This window comes from Haliotis cracherodii, unplaced genomic scaffold (genome assembly GCF_022045235.1).
Source record: "Haliotis cracherodii isolate W230 unplaced genomic scaffold, xgHalCrac1.p SCAF_2, whole genome shotgun sequence".
Classification (NCBI taxonomy): Eukaryota; Metazoa; Mollusca; class Gastropoda; order Lepetellida; family Haliotidae; genus Haliotis; species Haliotis cracherodii.
Window position 1 is genome coordinate 49896698 of NW_027266275.1, and position 20225 is coordinate 49916922.

A 20225-nucleotide genomic window follows, 5' to 3' on the forward strand; every position below is an offset into this window, starting at 1 on the left:
ATATCATTTGTTATGATTTCATTTGGGTACCGCGTACCACTACCGAGTCCCGAATACTACTCCACTACTACTACTACTACTACTACTACTACTAAAATTAATTTTGTACTTTGCATAGAGATCTAATACTGTTCAAGCACATGCTGAGGACAAAGGCCAAGTCAATATTCATTACAATAAATATATTAAGCTCACGCTGACATGCTGAACTGTTGTTTCTGTCGCCCGATGCTCCATCCAGCGAGTGGCTTCAGGTGATTGCAAACACTTTAACGCAGGGGATCTGGTTTAACGTTAAAAGGAGTTCGCACTTTACATGTTGCTAGTTGTAGACTGGTACCCTGTACTTGTATAGCAAGCTGCGCAAAGTAGTGTAGTGTGGCGATGGGCGCATGCTCTGTACGGTAGTCAAACCAGTCTATACAAGTTTGTGGCAGCGATAGTAGAGAGTGCTATCGCTGTGAGGAGCTTGGAGTCCATGGCGAATCTTAAAGAAGGTGGCACGCGCTGGGAAGGAGCTTTGAATGTTTCCCATAAAGGGACGTAATTATGATGGACTCTTCCGCTTGATCCGAGAGCTGTCATCAACTGCATCGGATAGACATAGATTGTTAGATTGCTGTTGTCAGCTACGATTTCGTCTTTGTCCGAGCACATCCAAAGCCGAGGGTAATATATTTAAAACAACTTTAATCTGTGTGTAGTGTTTAAAGAGGTGGGATAACACTTGGACTCCCCGCAGTCCCTTGTTGCTGGTCATCTCAATCCACCAGTGGGGACAGTATTTAGGCTACTCCACACGTGTGGGTATAATTAGTATCATAATATTTGATGTCGACACATGTCAGATAACATTGTAAGATTTCTACCTGTAAGACGATAAATAGAGTCCGTCAGTCGTCACGCGTCAAAAGGTATTCTTTCAGTCCACAAATGCATATCAGCTAGGCCATGGACCCGTGAAGATCCCGGTATGGCTAGAATTGACCTTACCATGCTTGTCCTAACAGGCGACTAACGGGATTGGATGGTCAATCTAAGTGATTTGGTTGATGCATATCATCGTATCCCAATTGTTTAGATGGATGCACATGATGTTAGTCACTGGATTGTCTGGTCCAGACTCGTTTATTTACAGAGCACCATGATATTGCTGGAATATTGCAGAGTGTGGCATTAAAGGGGCACTGATCTAAAGCAATTCACGGGGACTGGTTGTTGCCTTTGTTATTGTTTTTTACCGTGAGTACCCGGATGATATAGCAGAAACCTAGACTAGTTCGCGACCTGTGATGCGCATTTTGTAAGCGCATTTTGTAAGCGCATTTGTCACTTTTATTGATAGTATAAGGGCGCAGGGTCACATTGATCAACAAAAGGAATTAAAGTTTTGGAAATAATATGGAAATGTAATCATCTTTGTGGGTAGCATCGCTAATGGTGACGAAGTCACTTGCTTGGTAATTGTGCAATTTTCGTTTACACTACTTTGACTTGCATCACAAAGTAAATATATTTCTCCTGAGCATTGCTTATTTTATCGTGCTTATATTTTTACAGTCAAAATGTGCCATTTTCCACCTAGAAAATTTATTAAATGCCTAAAATATATTGTTATTTTACAAAAAGACCGAAAGATATGTCCATCTGTATGATCATTGATGATTATGACAACAAATTCCAAACATTTTTATGTTTAATCATCACCAAGCGACTGAAATTTTACAATAAAAAGTACATTTCTATATTGTTTAGCTTCTAATCCTACATAATAATCTATTGTGATGTTTTAGGCCCTTTTGATCGTCTTAATCAATTTTAGTCAATCTGTTAAACAACATGTTAAAGAAATGGACAGATGTTTCAGTCAAAATGACTGAAATATTTCCACAGTTTATAAATTGCCTAAGAGAATCACATTTTACAAATTGAGTGTAATATATACATGCTTACAAAGGAAAAGACAACATCTATCGTGCATCAAAGTATTTCCCAACCAAGACGTAGAGGAACAAGAATGAATCTGTCCAATGCTACAATAATGAAGGAAAACAAAATGGAAATATCATAATTACAACCTAACAAATTTATGTGTATAATTTTAGGCAGCCTCCTTGTTCGAGGAATGTATCCGTGAATATCAACACAAAGGAACAATATCCCACATGTCTGCAGATGTACAAAGAAACTTATTCGATTCCATGTGTCTCTGTTACAATCAAATATTTTAAAATATATATATATATTGTTTCGGGATATTATAACCCGTGTTCGTTTCTCAACTGATCACTTAGATTGTTTCATGTGTTTCACATAGGTGTCAAGTCTCTAAGGTCGGCTGAGAAAGCCCACGTGACAACTATTTTTAAAACGTCCACTGTTCCTAAAAAAATCCCTTAAGTTATATAACAATGAGCAATCAATCAACATATTATCGGTTAACCCTTTGAACAAAGTATGTTGTTTATGCATTGGCACTTCACGCCATAATATGAGTGTATTCCGTCTGCTTAAGTAAAACTACACATGTAAAAACTGACTTTTGATATATCCACTGTGCAAGATAACAGTGATTAATCAATCGATGTATTTTCTGTTAATCCTTTGATGACAAGGAACGATCCGTTGATTTACAAAAAAGTAAATCAACTGATCATTCATCTCTTGCTGGGCTGCCACGTGCATATTACATAACACACATTTCACCTCACTTCAAACCTGGATTTAGATTGAATAATTACCCCTGACACAATAAATGCCAAATGGGAACCTTTGTCAGGTATTCTGAGTGGTGCTACCACTAATTATACTTGTAATAAATTCATTAACTGAGCATCAAGTGAATGACGACAAATACACAAGTGTAGGGTTATGCCAGTATACGTGGATGAAAAGATGGGAGTAGTAATCTATTATCGACGCAATCCAAAATCTGAAAATGCTTTCACTGCATGGATACTTTTTTTTATTATCAAACTATAACCATCAGGGGATTTCCAAATGACGACATCCAATGAACTCCGCCGTTCTATTTTTGTCTGTTTGTTTAGACGGAAGAAATTAATTAACAAGCACCCTTTGTCGAAATCTTAATAGATCACGGTTAACCAATCAGTGTTCAAAAATTAGTAAAATAAATATTGCCTCCATGTTTATTTAGCTGTCCTTGCAGACAGTAGCCCAGTCTCTCGTCACACTCAGTTGCGTTGCGTATCATCCGGTTACTCACGGGGTAAACAATAACAAAGGCAACAACCAGTCCCGGGGAATTGCTTTAGATCAGTGTCCCTTTAAACAACAAACACACACACATGAAAAACACAAATATGATAGCGGTTTGTAAATAATCATGTCTGGACCAGACAATTCTGTGACTGACTACATGAGCTTCGATCCATGCGATTGGGATACGATGGCATGCATCAACCAAGTCAGCGAGCCTGACCACCGATCCCGTTAGTCACCTCTTACGACAAGCATGGGTTGCTGAAGAGCAGTTCTAACCCAACTCTTAAAAGGTATTGTTTTTTGAGTGGAAGTGGCAATTCCATGTATTTATAATAATGTGCACAACAATGGCCAAATGATGTAGGTAAATAAGACTGATGATTCACAAATGTGTCATTCAGAATTCATTCTTTTGCAAATTGTATATATCACATTGATATATAACTCACACATTGCCAAAAAAAAGAAAGAAGTGATACTGGTTAACATTTTGGCTTTGTCATGTGAAGTTCATTGCTCACTGTTAATATATTGGTGGCGTCTTATTTATTCCACCAGATTAATCTCAAATATGAATTTTTATAAACCGAATGATCTCCTAATAAAGTCTTACCTTGCCCACAGTCTGAGAAGTATCTCGACAATTTAATGCTTTTTATCTAATAATTCATAGAGTTTATGCAACATCTAACTCTGTTTTTCCAGGCTAACCTCTCCATCTAGCCATGTCTCAGTACGATGTGGACAAGTTTGATCCCCCGCCAGATGCTGAGCTGGTGTGCTGCATTTGCACGTTTGTCCTAGATGAGCCCATGGAGACCCCATGTCGACATGTCTTCTGTAGGCATTGTATTGAGACTTGGCTCGGACATCGCCGCACATGTCCATCATGTCGGAAGAAAGTTTCCCGAAGGGATCTCAAGTCTGTTCTTCCACTTGTTCAGAATATGCTGAACAAACTGACCATGATTTGTGAATTCCGGGAAAATGGGTGCCAGAAGAAACCAGCATTGGAGCACTACCGTGCACATATAGCTAAGTGTGACTTTGAGCTGCTCACATGCAAGTATGTCCGATGCAAGGAGCAGGTTCTCCGGCAGGACTTGGAGATGCATGAGACAAATCTGTGTGAGTTCCGAGAGGTCCTTTGTCAGCAGCAGTGTGGATTGCATGTACCCATCAAGGACATCAACAGCCATGACTGTATGCTAGCCCTGAAGAAACATGCTGAAGGTGAGGCGGAACTTGCTTTACTGTCATATAATTAGCATCTTTTCAAAGGCAACGGTATCTGTGATCCTATAAAGTTGTTGATAACTGGTAATTGATCACAATGTAGGTGATATTGATTTTATTGCATTACACTACAGTTTTACTAACTCTTCTAACTGACAACATATATTTTCTCAAAGAATAAGTAACAGCTTTCTTTCCAAAGTGAAAACATTATTGCAGACATGTTAACATCAAAAATAGCATGTCAACAAGTCTGCTCTGTGGTATGTCATTTAGCATGTTTAGTCCCTTGATTACCATTTTGTCTCAGTGTATCTAGGTTTAGTATTTATAATCCATTTCATTTCCATAGTCGTATTATTCAACGTTTAATTGAGTGTAGTGAATTTCATTCGTTGAAAAGGCGTGGGAAGTGATCAGCTGATCGCTATCATCGCTGAAGCATTGTTTGCAAACAATAGCCAATAATCCTCGAGCTTACTTGGCTCTGGTTGCCTTACTCTGCAAGAGAGGTTTCTGCTCGCCACACCGCAGGAGTATGCTCACCAGGAGGTCAGGAAATGCTTCCTTTTGGGGAATACCCCTGCCTTGTTCCTGACTTCAGTCGTCCAACATATTTAGTTTGTAATCTAGGCTTTGATAAACACTTGACTTCTAACCCAAACAAGCTGGCAATTAGTATTTTAAAAATCATCCGCAAGAAAAACAGACAAGCTTTCTTGTGCCTCTTATAAAAACATGACTGAAGCCAGTTTATTTTGCGCAGCCCTTGGGTTGTTGGCCTTCCTATGTGGAGCTCTTTTGTTCTTGGTTCGAAAAATGAATTGTGTCTGAACTAACTTGCAAAAGGTGTGATGCACATTGGACATTATTTTAAACATGATTTATAAACACCCAGAACTGTCAAAGCTTTCGATATGGTATGGCTTAACAGGCTAATACAAAAACTAAAAAAGGCAGGACTTAAAGGCCAAATAATAAACTATATCCAAGACTTCCTAACTAATCGCAAAATAACCTTGGGTATTGACCAAATGCTATCGGACCAGTGTCCCTTAGAAAATGGCAAACCCCAAGGTAGCATTCTAACACTCCAACAATTTTCAACATTATGATTAATGACCTATTCGAGGGAATACCCCATAAAATTCAAACATCCAAATACGAGGATGATGGAAACCGTATCAGAAGCATAAATATGGCTAAAAAATTACTGCAGAATGCATTAAATAAAATTCAAATATGGGCAAATAAATTGGGTTTCTCACTAAATGCTGAAAAAATCACAGGGATACTATTCAAACACAGAAATATGCGTGCAAACACCCCCAAACTACAACTAAACAAAAAACCCATACAATTCCAAAAAGAAACCAAATTCCTTGGACTAATCTTTGATAAACACCTCACCTGGGGTGCTCACATTAAAAACCTAACAAATAGATGCACTAAAGACCTAAACACACTACGCTGCCTGACAGGCTCCAACTGGGGGGCCTCCAAGGAGACCCTACTATCACCTTTCAAATCACTAATTAGATAAAAAATAGACTATGGATGCCAAATATACAACACCTTAAACTCCTCATTAAGCGATAAACTAAACTCAATTCAATATCAAGCACTCAAGATAATCACACGCACTCAGCATGGCGCTCCGCGCATATCGCTACAAGCACTAACAGGCGAAATAACCCTGCATCTACGCCGAGAACATCTAACAATAAATTACTGAGCCTCAACCCAACAAAACCAACAAATCCAACAGATCCTTAAAACTAACATAAGCCCCAGACTCCAAGCTCTAGCTCGCAAAAACCCTCAATAACACCAATCTCTCAACGCATAATAAATTAGCTAGATATACACAACCTAAATAATTTACAGTTAAACACAGCCCCAAATAATACCTTCACACCCAAACTTCAAACCCCCAAATTCGACATATCTCTCTCCACCAGACTAAATAAAGAAACTGATCCAAATTCCGCTAAATCCATCACACTAGCATACATTCAAGAAAAATGGCCAAATTGGTGTCACATTTGACCCGGGCTCAAAATGCACAGGATTTCGGCATCCATATCAACAAACCCCCAAAAGAAACACAATCATATAGGCTCCCAAACAATCAATCAATTTTTACAGCCGTATTAATGGGGGTAGTAACAGTCCTGCACAGCAATCAAATAAATACACACCAAAAAACCCTAATCCTTTCAGACTCATTAAGTGGGCTCCAGGCCATAAAAAAACTAAAACACAAAAAAACGCCCAAAACTAATACAACAGATAATTAAAAGCACCAACAATCTACGTAAAACTAGGTAAAGACATAGAAATAGTTTGGATCCCTGCCAGTAAGCATCATCCTACCAATATCAAAAAACAAAATTAAAAGTATCACAAAGGAAAAAATCTTCTAAAAAGTGGCAAAATAACTATCAGAAATCTGATTGCAAATTAAAACACCTGCTACAAAAGCCTTTCAAAAAACCAAAAATCCATCATAAAACCAAAAAAATTGTCAGAGTTATAACTAAACTACAAACAGGCCAAACTAAGTTAAACTCCCACCTGCACCAAATTAAAAAACACCAAACCGGTAAATGCCCCCACTGCAACTTAAAAGAAACGCCTGAACATGTAATACTATACTGCACACATTACCAGCAACACAGAGCAACACTCCAATCCACACTAAATTGCAACAATCAAATGACACTAGCAACTGTACTGAACCCCCTAAATGACTTACAAACCTGTAAAGCACTAGGCATATATCTAATCAAAACTGGCCTTCTTGGCCGCATTTGAAAATGAAAGTACAGCAAACAAGCTGCCAATAAACCCTAAAATTCTAAACCTATAAAAAGAAACAAACTCCTTTTAGTCTTTCCCCCCCCCCCCCCCCCCCCCCCTCCACCTTTTATGACGTATTTCAAAATTCCAAAATTGTTCTCAAAATTAAGTAAACAACCCTAAAGAGCCCCACCTAGGTTGCCTCACCTTTTCGGACATACCCTTTTCGACCAAACACCAAATGACCTGGCGGGCTCCGTGCGCGAAATACACATATGTTGGAGAGCGCACGTTAAATTCCTAATCTAAGTAAGTAAGCAAAGTCCTGGGCAGTTCCACAAAGCAATTGTAGCGCTACAACTGTCAGAAGTCTTTGCTAAAGTATGGGAGTTATGATCGTCTTCACACTAAAAACGCCACTGTTATTAGTGTTGTCCTTGACTGTAACATCAAATCCCTTGAAATACATGGCTTTTAAATGTGTACTCTCTTTTAACAAAATATAGGATTGGATCTGTTTTTATAGAGGAAAATGAACATTATAACTGTCAACATATGACATTTGTTACTTTGCAATGTTTCGAGGTAGCTATTTATTTTTCTTGAAGTGGTATTATGTAAGTGGTATTCTTTGAGTACGGTTTTGTTTTTGGTTAGAATTTGTGTCACTCCTAATGACACCGCCTCATGATTAATACAGCACCGTTGTTGACCTACATACAATATGATCAAATATTTCTTGGTATTATTTCGTGGTGTTGTCAAAATCTACATAAAGACGACTGCTTTTGGGTGGTCACAGTAAGTTCAAATTAAAGTCTTATGTCAACCCTGTGTATAAATTTTGATATTTTGTGTGTGCGTGCATTATGCAGTTATTCACAATGAATTCTTCTCAGCCTTAACATTACAATACAACATTAACATTTGCTTCAGAGCGACAGAAACATGCTGAGGAGTTGGAAGCCCGCCTTCAGCAGCTGATGTCCCTGCAGGAGAGCCTGCGAAAGGATGTGGAGAGCCTACGGAAGCAGGTGGACCAGGAGCGGCGCCGTCGTCCATCTCATCCTGACGACTGGTTCTCTTCCAGCTGGGACTCCTGGGACGATGATGACCAGAACACACATGGGTCCTCCGAGTCAGACTCAGAGGATGTGCCAGTAGAAAGTCTGTTCTTCAATTCCACTGATAATGATGCCTCTCCTGGTCATGCATCCAGAGATGCATTGTCCGACAGTGATAGTGATGTAGAGATGCTGAGAAACACCAGGAGCTGGAGACGGGTCAGACGTCTGTCAACAACCTCCATTAATTCTGACACACCAGAGATAATTGAGGCAGGCGTTAACAGTTCTGAAACTGTGGAAGTCCCTATAAGTATCGAAGAAGACACTGGTGCCAATGAAGTGGTGGATTTGTTCAGTGGGGCTGAGGCTGCTGCAGTGCATGAAGGCAACACAGAGAGCAGGATGTCGACTGGGCTTGTTGCAGGGGCAACCAATCAGATCTTCACTGCAGGAGATCTGGTTACAAACATCATTGCTGAATACCAGTCATTGGGCTCTGCCATCCAACAGTCATTTCGCCAGAGCACTGATAACCTTTCTCGAAGGAATGTAGTTGAGGGATCAAATGATTTGGATAGCCCACTAGTTACGGATATACACGGGAATTTGACTTCCCAGGCCGGTGTGGGTCAGGCCCTTGACACTGTATCGAGCATGGTTCACACACCTGTTCTTCCGGCAGTCTGTGCTGATGTTCCAGATACTTCTGCTTCATGTGATCTGCTGACTGGTTACAGTGCAATCAATACACTGGCAGCTACTGAGAACTGGCCCGCCACGGACAGGAACCATGAAGCTACAGCACACATGTCACACTTCCCTCACTTCCAGGTGGCCAACTCACTGGACAGTGGTCAAGCAGTCACAACTACAGATTGTTATGAAGAAAGCAGATTAAAATCTGTTATTCTGCCTCTGGTTTCAGATATCCCATCAACAGATGCAGTGTTCAGTGTTTCTTGTCCTCCAAATTTAGCAGAACAGGCTGAAGATTCCAAAAAGTTTAGTGACAGTGTTAAGGCAGCATTCATGCATGACTGGGAGTCAGCATGTAGATATCCAAACTCAGACACTTCAGAGGAATTGAAGTCTGCTCTGGAAAATAGCAGAGAGTCTGCACCCTCGATCAAACAAGAAGAGTATGTGGGTTCCCCTAGCGTGGATGTCTCAAGGACACACAAAGGATCTGTTGTTGATCTTACGATGATTCGTGGAACAGAGACAGTGGGTGAGGTTGCTCCAAGTGATGACTCCTGTATCTGGATCTCATCAACAGAGGATGTGGAGTATGCTGAGGACACACTGGACAGTGATGCTTTCAGCAGTAGGAAGACTGGAACTGGTACCTTCACTGATACTTTGACCAGTGATCCTGATGTCATGAGGACAAGTAAAGCTGAAAGTTCAGATGTTAGTAATACAAAACATGGTGATACTATTCCAACTATGTTTTTTCAATGCCACCAAGAATTAGATTCATCTCAATCCAGACTTTGCTGTGATGAAGTGCTTGATAAATGCAAAAGGAATCATAACCAATCAGAATTTAGTGAGCCATGTGTGAAAAGCAGAAAGAAATCTGAGCTTGAAAAAGTGGAAACTCATGATCAGAGCTACTCTCCAACTGTAAATGTCAAAATAAATTTGTCCTTACTCGACCTTAGAAAATTTTCAAAGCCTGGGGAAAAAAATAATTCACCTGGAGTCCCTTTGAGACATGCAAAACGTGAGAGTGCAACAGAGTTTAATACAAAACATGGGAGGTCTCGACCATTGTCCAACACTTCAAGTCAAGAGATGAAGTCTACAGGATTTCTGACAACGCAAGGCAGTGTCTCCTTGTTGAGGCCTCTACTAAATGGCCCAAGTAAAACTGATTCAGTGATACCTGATCAGCCATCTGGAACTGAATTGGATGTATCGAGGTCGGTACAACCAGCACTGTCCTCCATGTCTGGTGCTCGGAAACGAAGACATGTATCTGAGACCCCTGGGCGTCCAGAGGATGATGTGGAGATTCCGCCCAGCACTACCCAACTCCTGGCACAGTACAGCGAGGACAGTGACACTTCCTGGGAGCCAGGCAACTCCGATGTAGAGTACTCTGATGATATGAGTCTCACAGATGATGAAACAGCCAGTGACAGCAGCTATGAGGTTCGTGTTCCCAAACCCTTGTCCCAGCTCATTGATGAGTTGGCAGAGGAAGATGAAGATACTGATGATAGTTGGGCTCCTACTTAACTTCTAGTCACTGACACACTCAAAATACCACTGCACAGATCAGTTTAGAGTATGGATCTTCATTTTTTAGATTTTAGATCTTCTATAACATCCTTTTCAGTTAATAAGTGTTTTCAATTTACAAATGTATTATTGTTACCATGGCCATGTTAATGAAATATGCATGATCACATGATTTTTAACGTTGAGATGTGATGAGTACATAACTCTGAAAACAACTTCATATTTTGATGCAAACATTTTGAGAAATTGATTCAATCTGTTATGATGATGGACTCAATTTCATTGAAATATATCCTATCTGGAGGTAATGTGTTATGATCAGAGAAAGGTAGACAAAATTACTTTGTGCCGCTGTCTGTAAATAGGATGGCTGAAGGCAATGTATTCATGTATTTTGTATAGGCTATTTAAGAATTGACCCCAGTATTTTTTGCGTTTATGTAGGTATAAACGAAAATTGTGCGCATTCTGTTAATCCATGTGAAAATTGGTGTTGAAATCCATTTATATTTACGATTATAACTCAATAAACATAAAAAGGCAATTCTTATAAATAAATATTCAATAATAATGTCTTCACCAGTTCACAGATTGCTTATTTAACAATTTCACCAAAAAACTGTTGACAACACTATGAAATCAGTGACATTGCACAGCACAATAAAGCAACACAAACCCCACCAATTCCATTATTAGCCATCTTCCCAAGGCAAGGGAGTTAACTGACTGAAAATGTCCAGTTTCCACCCTTGCAGAATTAGGCTGGTATTATGGAGTTTTATTATATACATATGAATGAAATACTGGAATTTATCAGTGACGATAGATCAAGTTATCAGTCAATAGTGACTGATATAAAAAAGTTATATCAGTCACTAGTGACTGATATAAACAAGGTGCCAGAACTACTTTCTCTTGAATCAAAACATTACGTTTACGTCAGATGCCGAATGTCTCAACCGCAGGTGCATAGCTTCTCTTCAACTGACCACAGTAACTTTTTGACGAGTTTGATGTCTGGAAATAACATCAATGGCAATGTTAATATCACTCTTGCGCTGGACATGCTTCGCCAGACATTAGGCACAACTAGCGACAGCGAGACGTACCGCCGAGGCGAGAAGCGCACGCTTGAATTTTCCGAGAATTGAACTTTCCTAATTTAATTCATGACAGCAAGCAAAATGTTTCAGGTAAAGTTTCGGGGTTCTATAAATGTGTTTATGTCAACTTTCATACTTATCTGTGAGAAAATTTGATCAAATTTGGCGGATTTTGTAAGCCTGGAGAGCGCTCAGCTGATCGTTCGACATGGTCACAGTACTAACTGTTTATGTATTCCTACGCCAATAGAATAATCGCTGTTCGAAAATGATTTCTGTTTTCATTTTAAACAGGAATGTTTAATTATGACAAACAAAAATGTCCACGGAACTTAATACTCGATATGAAATTATATATTTCGCATAACATATATTAACAGGGCTAGTTTTATTCACGAACTACATTCTTTTCGCAAACCCCCTTTATACGGCGGTGGTTACGACAGGGAGAACTTAGTAATTCATCAGACACTGTTTTCGAAAAAATATATAAATTGCAAGTAATAAAAATAAAACATGTATATAATAAATAGAAAATTCAATGTGTTTTCTCAAATACCACTTTTATCTCATCTCGTGAAGTGGGGAGAGTCTTATGGAGTTATATTTGGCCTGGACTAACAAGACTAGGCATAGTCCAATCAAAATCGTGCATCTAAATCGAAAACTGGTTCGTAAACTGTCCTGCAGATTTCGGTCGATTGCAGGATTTGCAAAGCATGTGCACAGCCAACTCGTTGTCAACAGTTTTAATCAAGGTGCTCACGCATTACGTCATGTAAGACCCGTTTTATCACAACATAGACCTTGATTATCGATCAGATCGTCTTGACTGGGCGCCACTATTTTGTTTGAAGCAAATTCAAGTGATACGAGTGAAGGAATCTGACTGGTCTAAAGGAGAGGCTCAGGGGGGACATAGCTCGTAATAGCCACTGGTGGCGCTATGACAGAGCCCAGGAATTCCAGCCTGGTTCGGCAAGGGTGGAAACTGGACTTTTAAAGTCAGTTAACTCTCTTGCCTTGGGAAGATGTTATTAGCCAATTGGGAAACAGTAATATGTTAGTGGGTGTGACCTACTATTTTTTAGGTTTATGCAAAAAATTGTTTCACATGTATTTACTAAGCATTAATTCCTGTTACTAGTTGTTACCCTTCTCAGAGACCATATCGGTATATGGTCTTTGCCCTTCTTACCCTGATTCTGTCTATTATTTGTTTTATCCCCCAAATGTCATTTATATATTTCATTACAGAAAGAGGGGCAGTTCTTTGACTGACCTGAGGTTAACTGTGGTGTGTCACATGACTTTCATTGACTCGGAAAAAATGAGGTACCCTAGTGGTTTACAGCGTTGGCTCATCACATACAATGTGTGAAGCCCATTTATGGTGTCCCCTGTCGTGTTATTGGTGGAATATTGCTAAAAGTGGCGTAAAACCATACTCACTCACTGACTCAATACAGATAGGAATCGGGAATAAGATTTTGCAAGATGATTTTGCAGCTGCACATGAAATCTAATATCCAGTTTGATTTGATTCTTCTCCGAGGTGCAACAGCCTTAAAAAACTGTTCAATACACATCATGCATACACCATTGTTCAATACACATCATGCATACACCATTGTTCAATACACATCATGCATACACCATTGTTCAATACACATCATGCATACACCATTGTTCAATACACATCATGCATACACCATTGTTCAATACACATCATGCATACATCATTGTTCAATACACATCATGCATACACCATTGTTCAATACACATCATGCATACACCATTGTTCAATACACATCATGCATACACCATTGTTCAATACACATCATGCATACATCATTGTTCAATACACATCATGCATACACCATTGTTCAATACACATCATGCATACACCATTGTTCAATACACATCATGCATACATCATTGTTCAATACACATCATGCATACACCATTGTTCAATACACATCATGCATACACCATTGTTCAATACACATCATGCATACACCATTGTTCAATACACATCATGCATACATCATTGTTCAATACACATCATGCATACACCATTGTTCAATACAAATCATGTATATAATGATCTGTCCATCTGTCTTGTTGTTCATAGGATGATTTGATCACGTGAATCAATCCACGCCACTTTGTGTGGAGATCATATGTTGCAGAATATATATTAATTTTCATTTGTGAGGACACCTGATTAATATTTGAGTGTATTTCTGCCATCATTACTGTCATGTCTTTTGTTGTAACTGCAGTGTCCTTATGTTTTTTAACTTCTGTTGCTTTGCTCATGTGTCCCTGATCAGCGGGTGAGCTTACATTGAATCTTCCCCCTGACATGATATAACTTTGTCTACTTTGTCTTTGTAACCAGTGCTGCTATTGAAATGAAAAGCCAATTATCTTGTCATATTGGTTTCATTATATTTTTGGATGATCCCTGCAAACTGAAGCCATCAGTTGTTCAAATAATCTCCATGCACAGTATAGTTAGGTTTCCATGACAGACATGTTAAAATGTTTTGTTTTTACAATTGCTGAGTCATTTGAAAAGTCTATTTGATGAAATTTGACTAGTATACAGTATGTTTTTGCAGCGTATTTGATTATTTTACATATTTGTAGAGAGTAGAAAAATTGTTAAACATGGTAAAGTTTTGTGTTTGCTCCAGTTTGCTCAACAAGCTCCAGCAACACACCAATCTTGTTTGATTTCATAAGAGGGTTCTAATGGAAACATGGCTACATAATCAACTTAAATCCTTTATAGCAAGCTTAGTTCTGAAAAAGATTAATACATTTATGAACCTGTCTGTGTCTATTCCTAGATAATCCATTATCAACTATAATCAGTCTTGTGTCCAAGATGTCATTCTGCTCTACGACACGACAGTGCTTGTAAGTGTATGAACAACACAATTAGGCAAACATTTCACTTGTATTTGCAAACTCATGTAAAGCCATGCGAACACAATTTAATAAGAACTATGTCTATGGTGTAAATGTGCACACAAATGTTCATTATGTAAATATGCACACAAATGTTCATGATGTAAATGTGCACACTAGTGTTCATGATGTAAATGTGAACACTTTTGTTCATGATGTAAATATTCACACTAATGTCCATGATGTAAATGTACATACAAATGTTCATGATGTAAAATGTGCACACTAGTGTTTGTGATGTGAATATTCACACTAATGTCCATGACGTAAATGTACACACTAATGCCCATGGTGTAAATATACACACTAATGCCCATGGTGTAAATATTCACACTATTGTCCATGTTGTAAATGTACACACTAATGTCCAGGATGTAAATATTCACACTATTGTCCATGTTGTAAATATACACACTAATGCCCATGGTGTAAATATTCACAATATTGTCCATGGTGTAAATATACACACTAATGCCCATGGTGTAAATATTCACACTATTGTCCATGTTGTAAATGTACACACTAATGTCCAGGATGTAAATATTCACACTATTGTCCATGTTGTAAATATACACACTTATGTCCATGATGTAACTCATGCTTGCACATGATGGAAATAGCGTCAAGGTGGCAATGGTGAGTGTCATCACATTGGATTAATATACCACCTTCTCTGTTGTTTATTCCAATAAAAGCTTCAGTGAGTCAGATAACCTACCTACTGTTTTGCTTGTCCGTACTTGGCCTTATTGAAAAGTACATCAAATGTTAATTTGGGCTGTCCTGACCATAATTTTGTGTGTATCGGCCTGATAGAAACAGTTTGAAGAAACATGTAAGTGATGTTCATTGACAGTCATGATAAGGATTATGTACACAATGTTCTTTACTGGTGATGATAAAGGAACATGTAAGTGATGTTCTTTGACAGTCATGATAAGGATTATGTACACAATGTTCTTTACTGGTTATGATAAAGGAACATATAAGTGATGTTCTTTGACAGTCATGATAAGGATTATGTACACAATGTTCTTTACTGGTTATGATAAAGGAACATGTAAGTGATGTTCTTTGACAGTCATGATAAGGATTATGTACACAATGTTCTTTACTGGTTATGATAAAGGTCATGTAAGTGATGTTCTTTGACAGTCATGATAAGGATTATGTACACAATGTTCTTTACTGCTTATGATAAAGGAACATGTAAGTGATGTTCTTTGACAGTCATGATAAGGATTATGTACACAATGTTCTTTACTGGTGATGATAAAGAAACGTAAGTGATGTTCTTTGACAGTCATGATAAGGATTATGTACACAATGTTCTTTACTGCTTATGATAAAGGTCATGTAAGTGATGTTCTTGATCAAAACTGAATACAGTCATGCCCCACTTATACAGACTTCAGATACCCGGAAACCTCGGTTCCCGGACGAAATAATTACTATAAAAACGAAATAATTACTATATAAATTTACCCGTATATACGGAGATTCAGTTTCCGGAACCGAATGGTCATTTTCATACACAAAACACTGAAGTGCACACAAAATTGTCTCACTTACCCAGACAATACACTTCCGCTGGAGGTAATCCTTTGATTCGTGAGAGGTCAATTAACCAAGTGACACTGAGTTACGTTTGAGATGAGATTGTTTATTGTACGTGTAATCCCATTCGATAAATATGGTGTCTGTGGAGGTCAGAGCTCAAAGTTGTGACTTCAAACTGTGAGTATGGCCTGTCAACCAGCGTAACCAGCGAACCTTGATTACATATTACGAGAACACAGGCGATCTGGACAATTAGGAATTTTTGTTTAAAATTCAAACCTCAAAATGTGGTAAAGTTCAAACTTCCATGACAGATTTTTTGAAACGTGTATGTCTTGAATAAAGATTGAGTGGATGTATCTGTTTGCTCTGTCATCTGTCATGAGTTGCATAATTGAAGGGAAGTAACTCTTCAAGTAAGAAGCTGGTTTCAGTTATACGGAAATTTGTTTGTACGGACGAATTGTGAAATGACGCAAGTGTAAGTATAAATGAGGCAGCACTGTATTGATGTTGGTCACAGTGATGATAAATGATGATGATTCATGTAGATGGGTCTTTCACATTTTTAAGTTTTCATGTCTTGTAGATTGTTTATTATATTGCAAGCATCGTTAATTCTGAAAACACCTGTGAAGATCCGGGTTAATTGATTTTCAGCAACCCATGCTTGTTGTAATTGGCTACTCAAGAGTCTGATTCACTGACTTGGATGATGCACATCATCATATCCCCAAATGTGTCGATCAATTCTCATGTCAGTCACTGGATTGTCTGATCCAGACTCAATTATTTACAGACTGCTGGAATATGCAGATATAGCTGGACAAACAAATAACAACAAACAAATGAAATTATTCTGAAAAGGAGATATTTCCAGTCCATCGTGTCAACATAGGCTTATTAGGCTAATCCTACAGGAACTGTGACCATGATATGTTTGTGGTAATGTTCAAATGTTCATGTTTCATGAAGATTTGAATCGAACAGGGACTGAGTAAATAATTTTTAAGTAGCTATTTAGAATTTCTTTTTTTGTTCCATTGTTTACTTCTGGTTCTGTGAGGACTGTGAGGAGTTTTTACCGTCTATTCCATTTTGTGTTGCTGTAGACATGATAGAAGGAGAAACTAAAATGAAGATCTACAAGATATCCAAATCTTGTGAGTAGGTGATATGGACAAATTTGTGAAGACATGGCATTGTTATCATGGTCAGACAATTGATTATATGTCACAGCTTGATGAGTATTGTTACCAAGGCCAGATACATCAACTTGCGGCTGGTTACCCATTACACAGACAGCGGAACGTAAAATGACTACCCATTACACAGACAGCGGACGGTAGACTGACTACCCATTACACAGACAGCGGACGGTAGACTGTCCACCAATAACACAAACAGCGGAACATAGGCTGACTCCCCATTACACAAACAGCAGAACGTAGACTGACTACCCATTACACAAACAGCAGAACGTAGACTGACTACCCATTACGCAGACAGCGGAACGTAGACTGACTACCCATTACGCAGACAGCAGAACCTAGACTGACTACCCATTACGCAGACAGCGGAACGTAGACTGACTACCAATTACACAGACAGCGGAACGTAGACTGACTACCCATTACACAAACAGCAGAACGTAGACTGACTACCCATTACACAGACAGCGGAACGTAGAGTGACTACCCATTACATAGACAGCGGAACGTAGACTTACTACCCATTACATAGACAGCAGAACGTAGACTGACTACCCATTATACAAACAGCAGAACGTAGACTGACTACCCAATACACAAACAGCAGAACGTAGACTGACTACCCATTACAGAAACAGCAGAACGTAGACTGACTACCCATTACACAAACAGCAGAACGTAGACTGACTACCCATTACACAAACAGCAGAACGTAGACTGACTACCCATTACACAGACAGCGGAGCGTAGACTGACTACCCATTACAGAAACAGCGGAACGTAGACTGACTACCCATTACACAGACAGCGGAACGTAGACTGACTACCCATTACTCAAACAGCGGAACGTAGGCTGACTAACCATTACACAAACAGCAGAACGTAGACTGACTACCCATTACAGAAACAGCAGAATGTAGACTGACTACCCATTACACAAACAGCAGAACGTAGACTGACTACCCATTACACAGACAGCGGAACGTAGACTGACTACCCATTACACAAACAGCAGAACATAGACTGACTACCCATTACGCAGACAGCGTAAGTAGACTGACTACCCATTACGCAGACAGCAGAACGTAGACTGACTACCCATTACACAGACAGCAGAACGTAGACTGACTACCCATTACGCAGACAGCGGAACGTAGACTGACTACCCATTACGCAGACAGCAGGACGTAGACTGACTACCCATTACACAGACAGCAGAACGTAGACTGACTACCCATTACACAGACAGCAGAACGTAGACTGACTACCCATTACGCAGACAGCAGAACCTAGACTGACTACCCATTACACAGACAGCTGAACGTAGACTGACTACCCATTACACAAACAGCAGAACGTAGACTGACTACTCATAACACAGACAGCAGAACGTAGACTGACTACCCATAACACAGACAGCAGAACGTAGACTGACTACCCATTACACAGACAGCAGAACGTAGACTGACTACCCATTACACAGACAGCAGAACGTAGACTGACTACCCATTACACAAACAGCAGAACGTAGACTGACTACCCATTACACAAACAGCAGAACGTAGACTGACTACCCATTACACAAACAGCAGAACGTAGACTGACTACCCATAACACAGACAGCAGAACGTAGACTGACTGCAGGCCTGGTTTCAAATGCCACACTGACCTTGCTGCTAACATCATGTCCAAACAAAATGTCCTCTTGTCAATTATGCCTCAAGTTGAATAAAAAATAGATAAAATTCTCAAGCCGTGTTGCCAATCTTTTATTCTTAAGAGTCTATGAAGGAATCCTATTTTATCTCACTTGTACTGTGTTCTAGGTTTTATTGTTGCTGGTATGTTGGATTGTGAGGTTTGAAATGTACTTGCTACCTTGATATATTGCTGGTATGTTGGATTGTGAGGTTTGAAATGTACTTGCTACCTTGATATACTGCTGGTATGTTGGATTGTGAGGTGATAAATGTACTTGCTTCCTTGATATACTGCTTGTATGTTGGATTGTGAGGTTTGAAATGTACATGCTACCTTGATATACTGCTGGTATGTTGGATTGTGAGGTGATAAATGTACTTGCTTCCTTGATATACTGCTGGTATGTTGGATTGTGATGTTTGAAATGTACTTGATACCTTGATATACTGCTGGTATGTTGAATTGTAACGTGAGAATTGTACATGCTACCTTCTTGATATACTGCTGGTATGTTGGATTGTGAGGTGAGAATTGTACATGCTACCTTCTTGATATACTGCTGGTATGATGGATTGTGAGGTGATGAATGTACTTGCTACCTTGATATAGTTGTCATAGCGACTGATTTACGACATCCATTGTCTGAAGAACATTTGATTGCAAAGGCTCATTACCCTGGAGCCATGACATCTATATGCCTTGAAACACTTAATTGCTGTTATTTATAAGATGCTAATTCTATTTGTTAATCCCCATTTTTGTGTACATGGACCGTCTGCCATCCTGAACAGGATGTGCAAGTATGTCACTGATGATTTACTGTTTACATTTATATTTATTACTTACTAAATGTCAGGTGACCTTGGCAATATAAGCCTTGGTCCAGAGAGATTGAGGTAGGAGAAAAGAGAGAAAAGAAAGGTCTTACCCTTAGCCTAGCTAGGGTTAGGCTGGGTGCTCCGGGGCACCGAAACAACCACAACCACTATGTGCTGACCTGGCACATAGTGTCTTTTGTATGTATATATCTACATGTATAAAGTAAAACTGTATATACCGCAAGCCATCGTCTCCAAGTTGTCACTTCCTAC

At 39.1% G+C, this 20225-nt stretch overlaps 1 protein-coding gene across 1 annotated transcript; it reads left to right on the top strand.

Annotated features, from left to right (window-relative positions):
• The first annotated feature begins 586 nt into the window (after window positions 1-586).
• Window positions 587-15466, top strand: LOC139468174 (uncharacterized). Its single transcript, XM_071249973.1, has 3 exons — window positions 587-669; window positions 3934-4461; window positions 8203-15466. Exons 2-3 carry the CDS (start codon window positions 3954-3956, stop codon window positions 10575-10577), a joined length of 2883 nt encoding a protein of 960 aa, XP_071106074.1. The 5' UTR covers window positions 587-669; window positions 3934-3953; the 3' UTR covers window positions 10578-15466.
• The last annotated feature ends 4759 nt before the right edge of the window (window positions 15467-20225 follow it).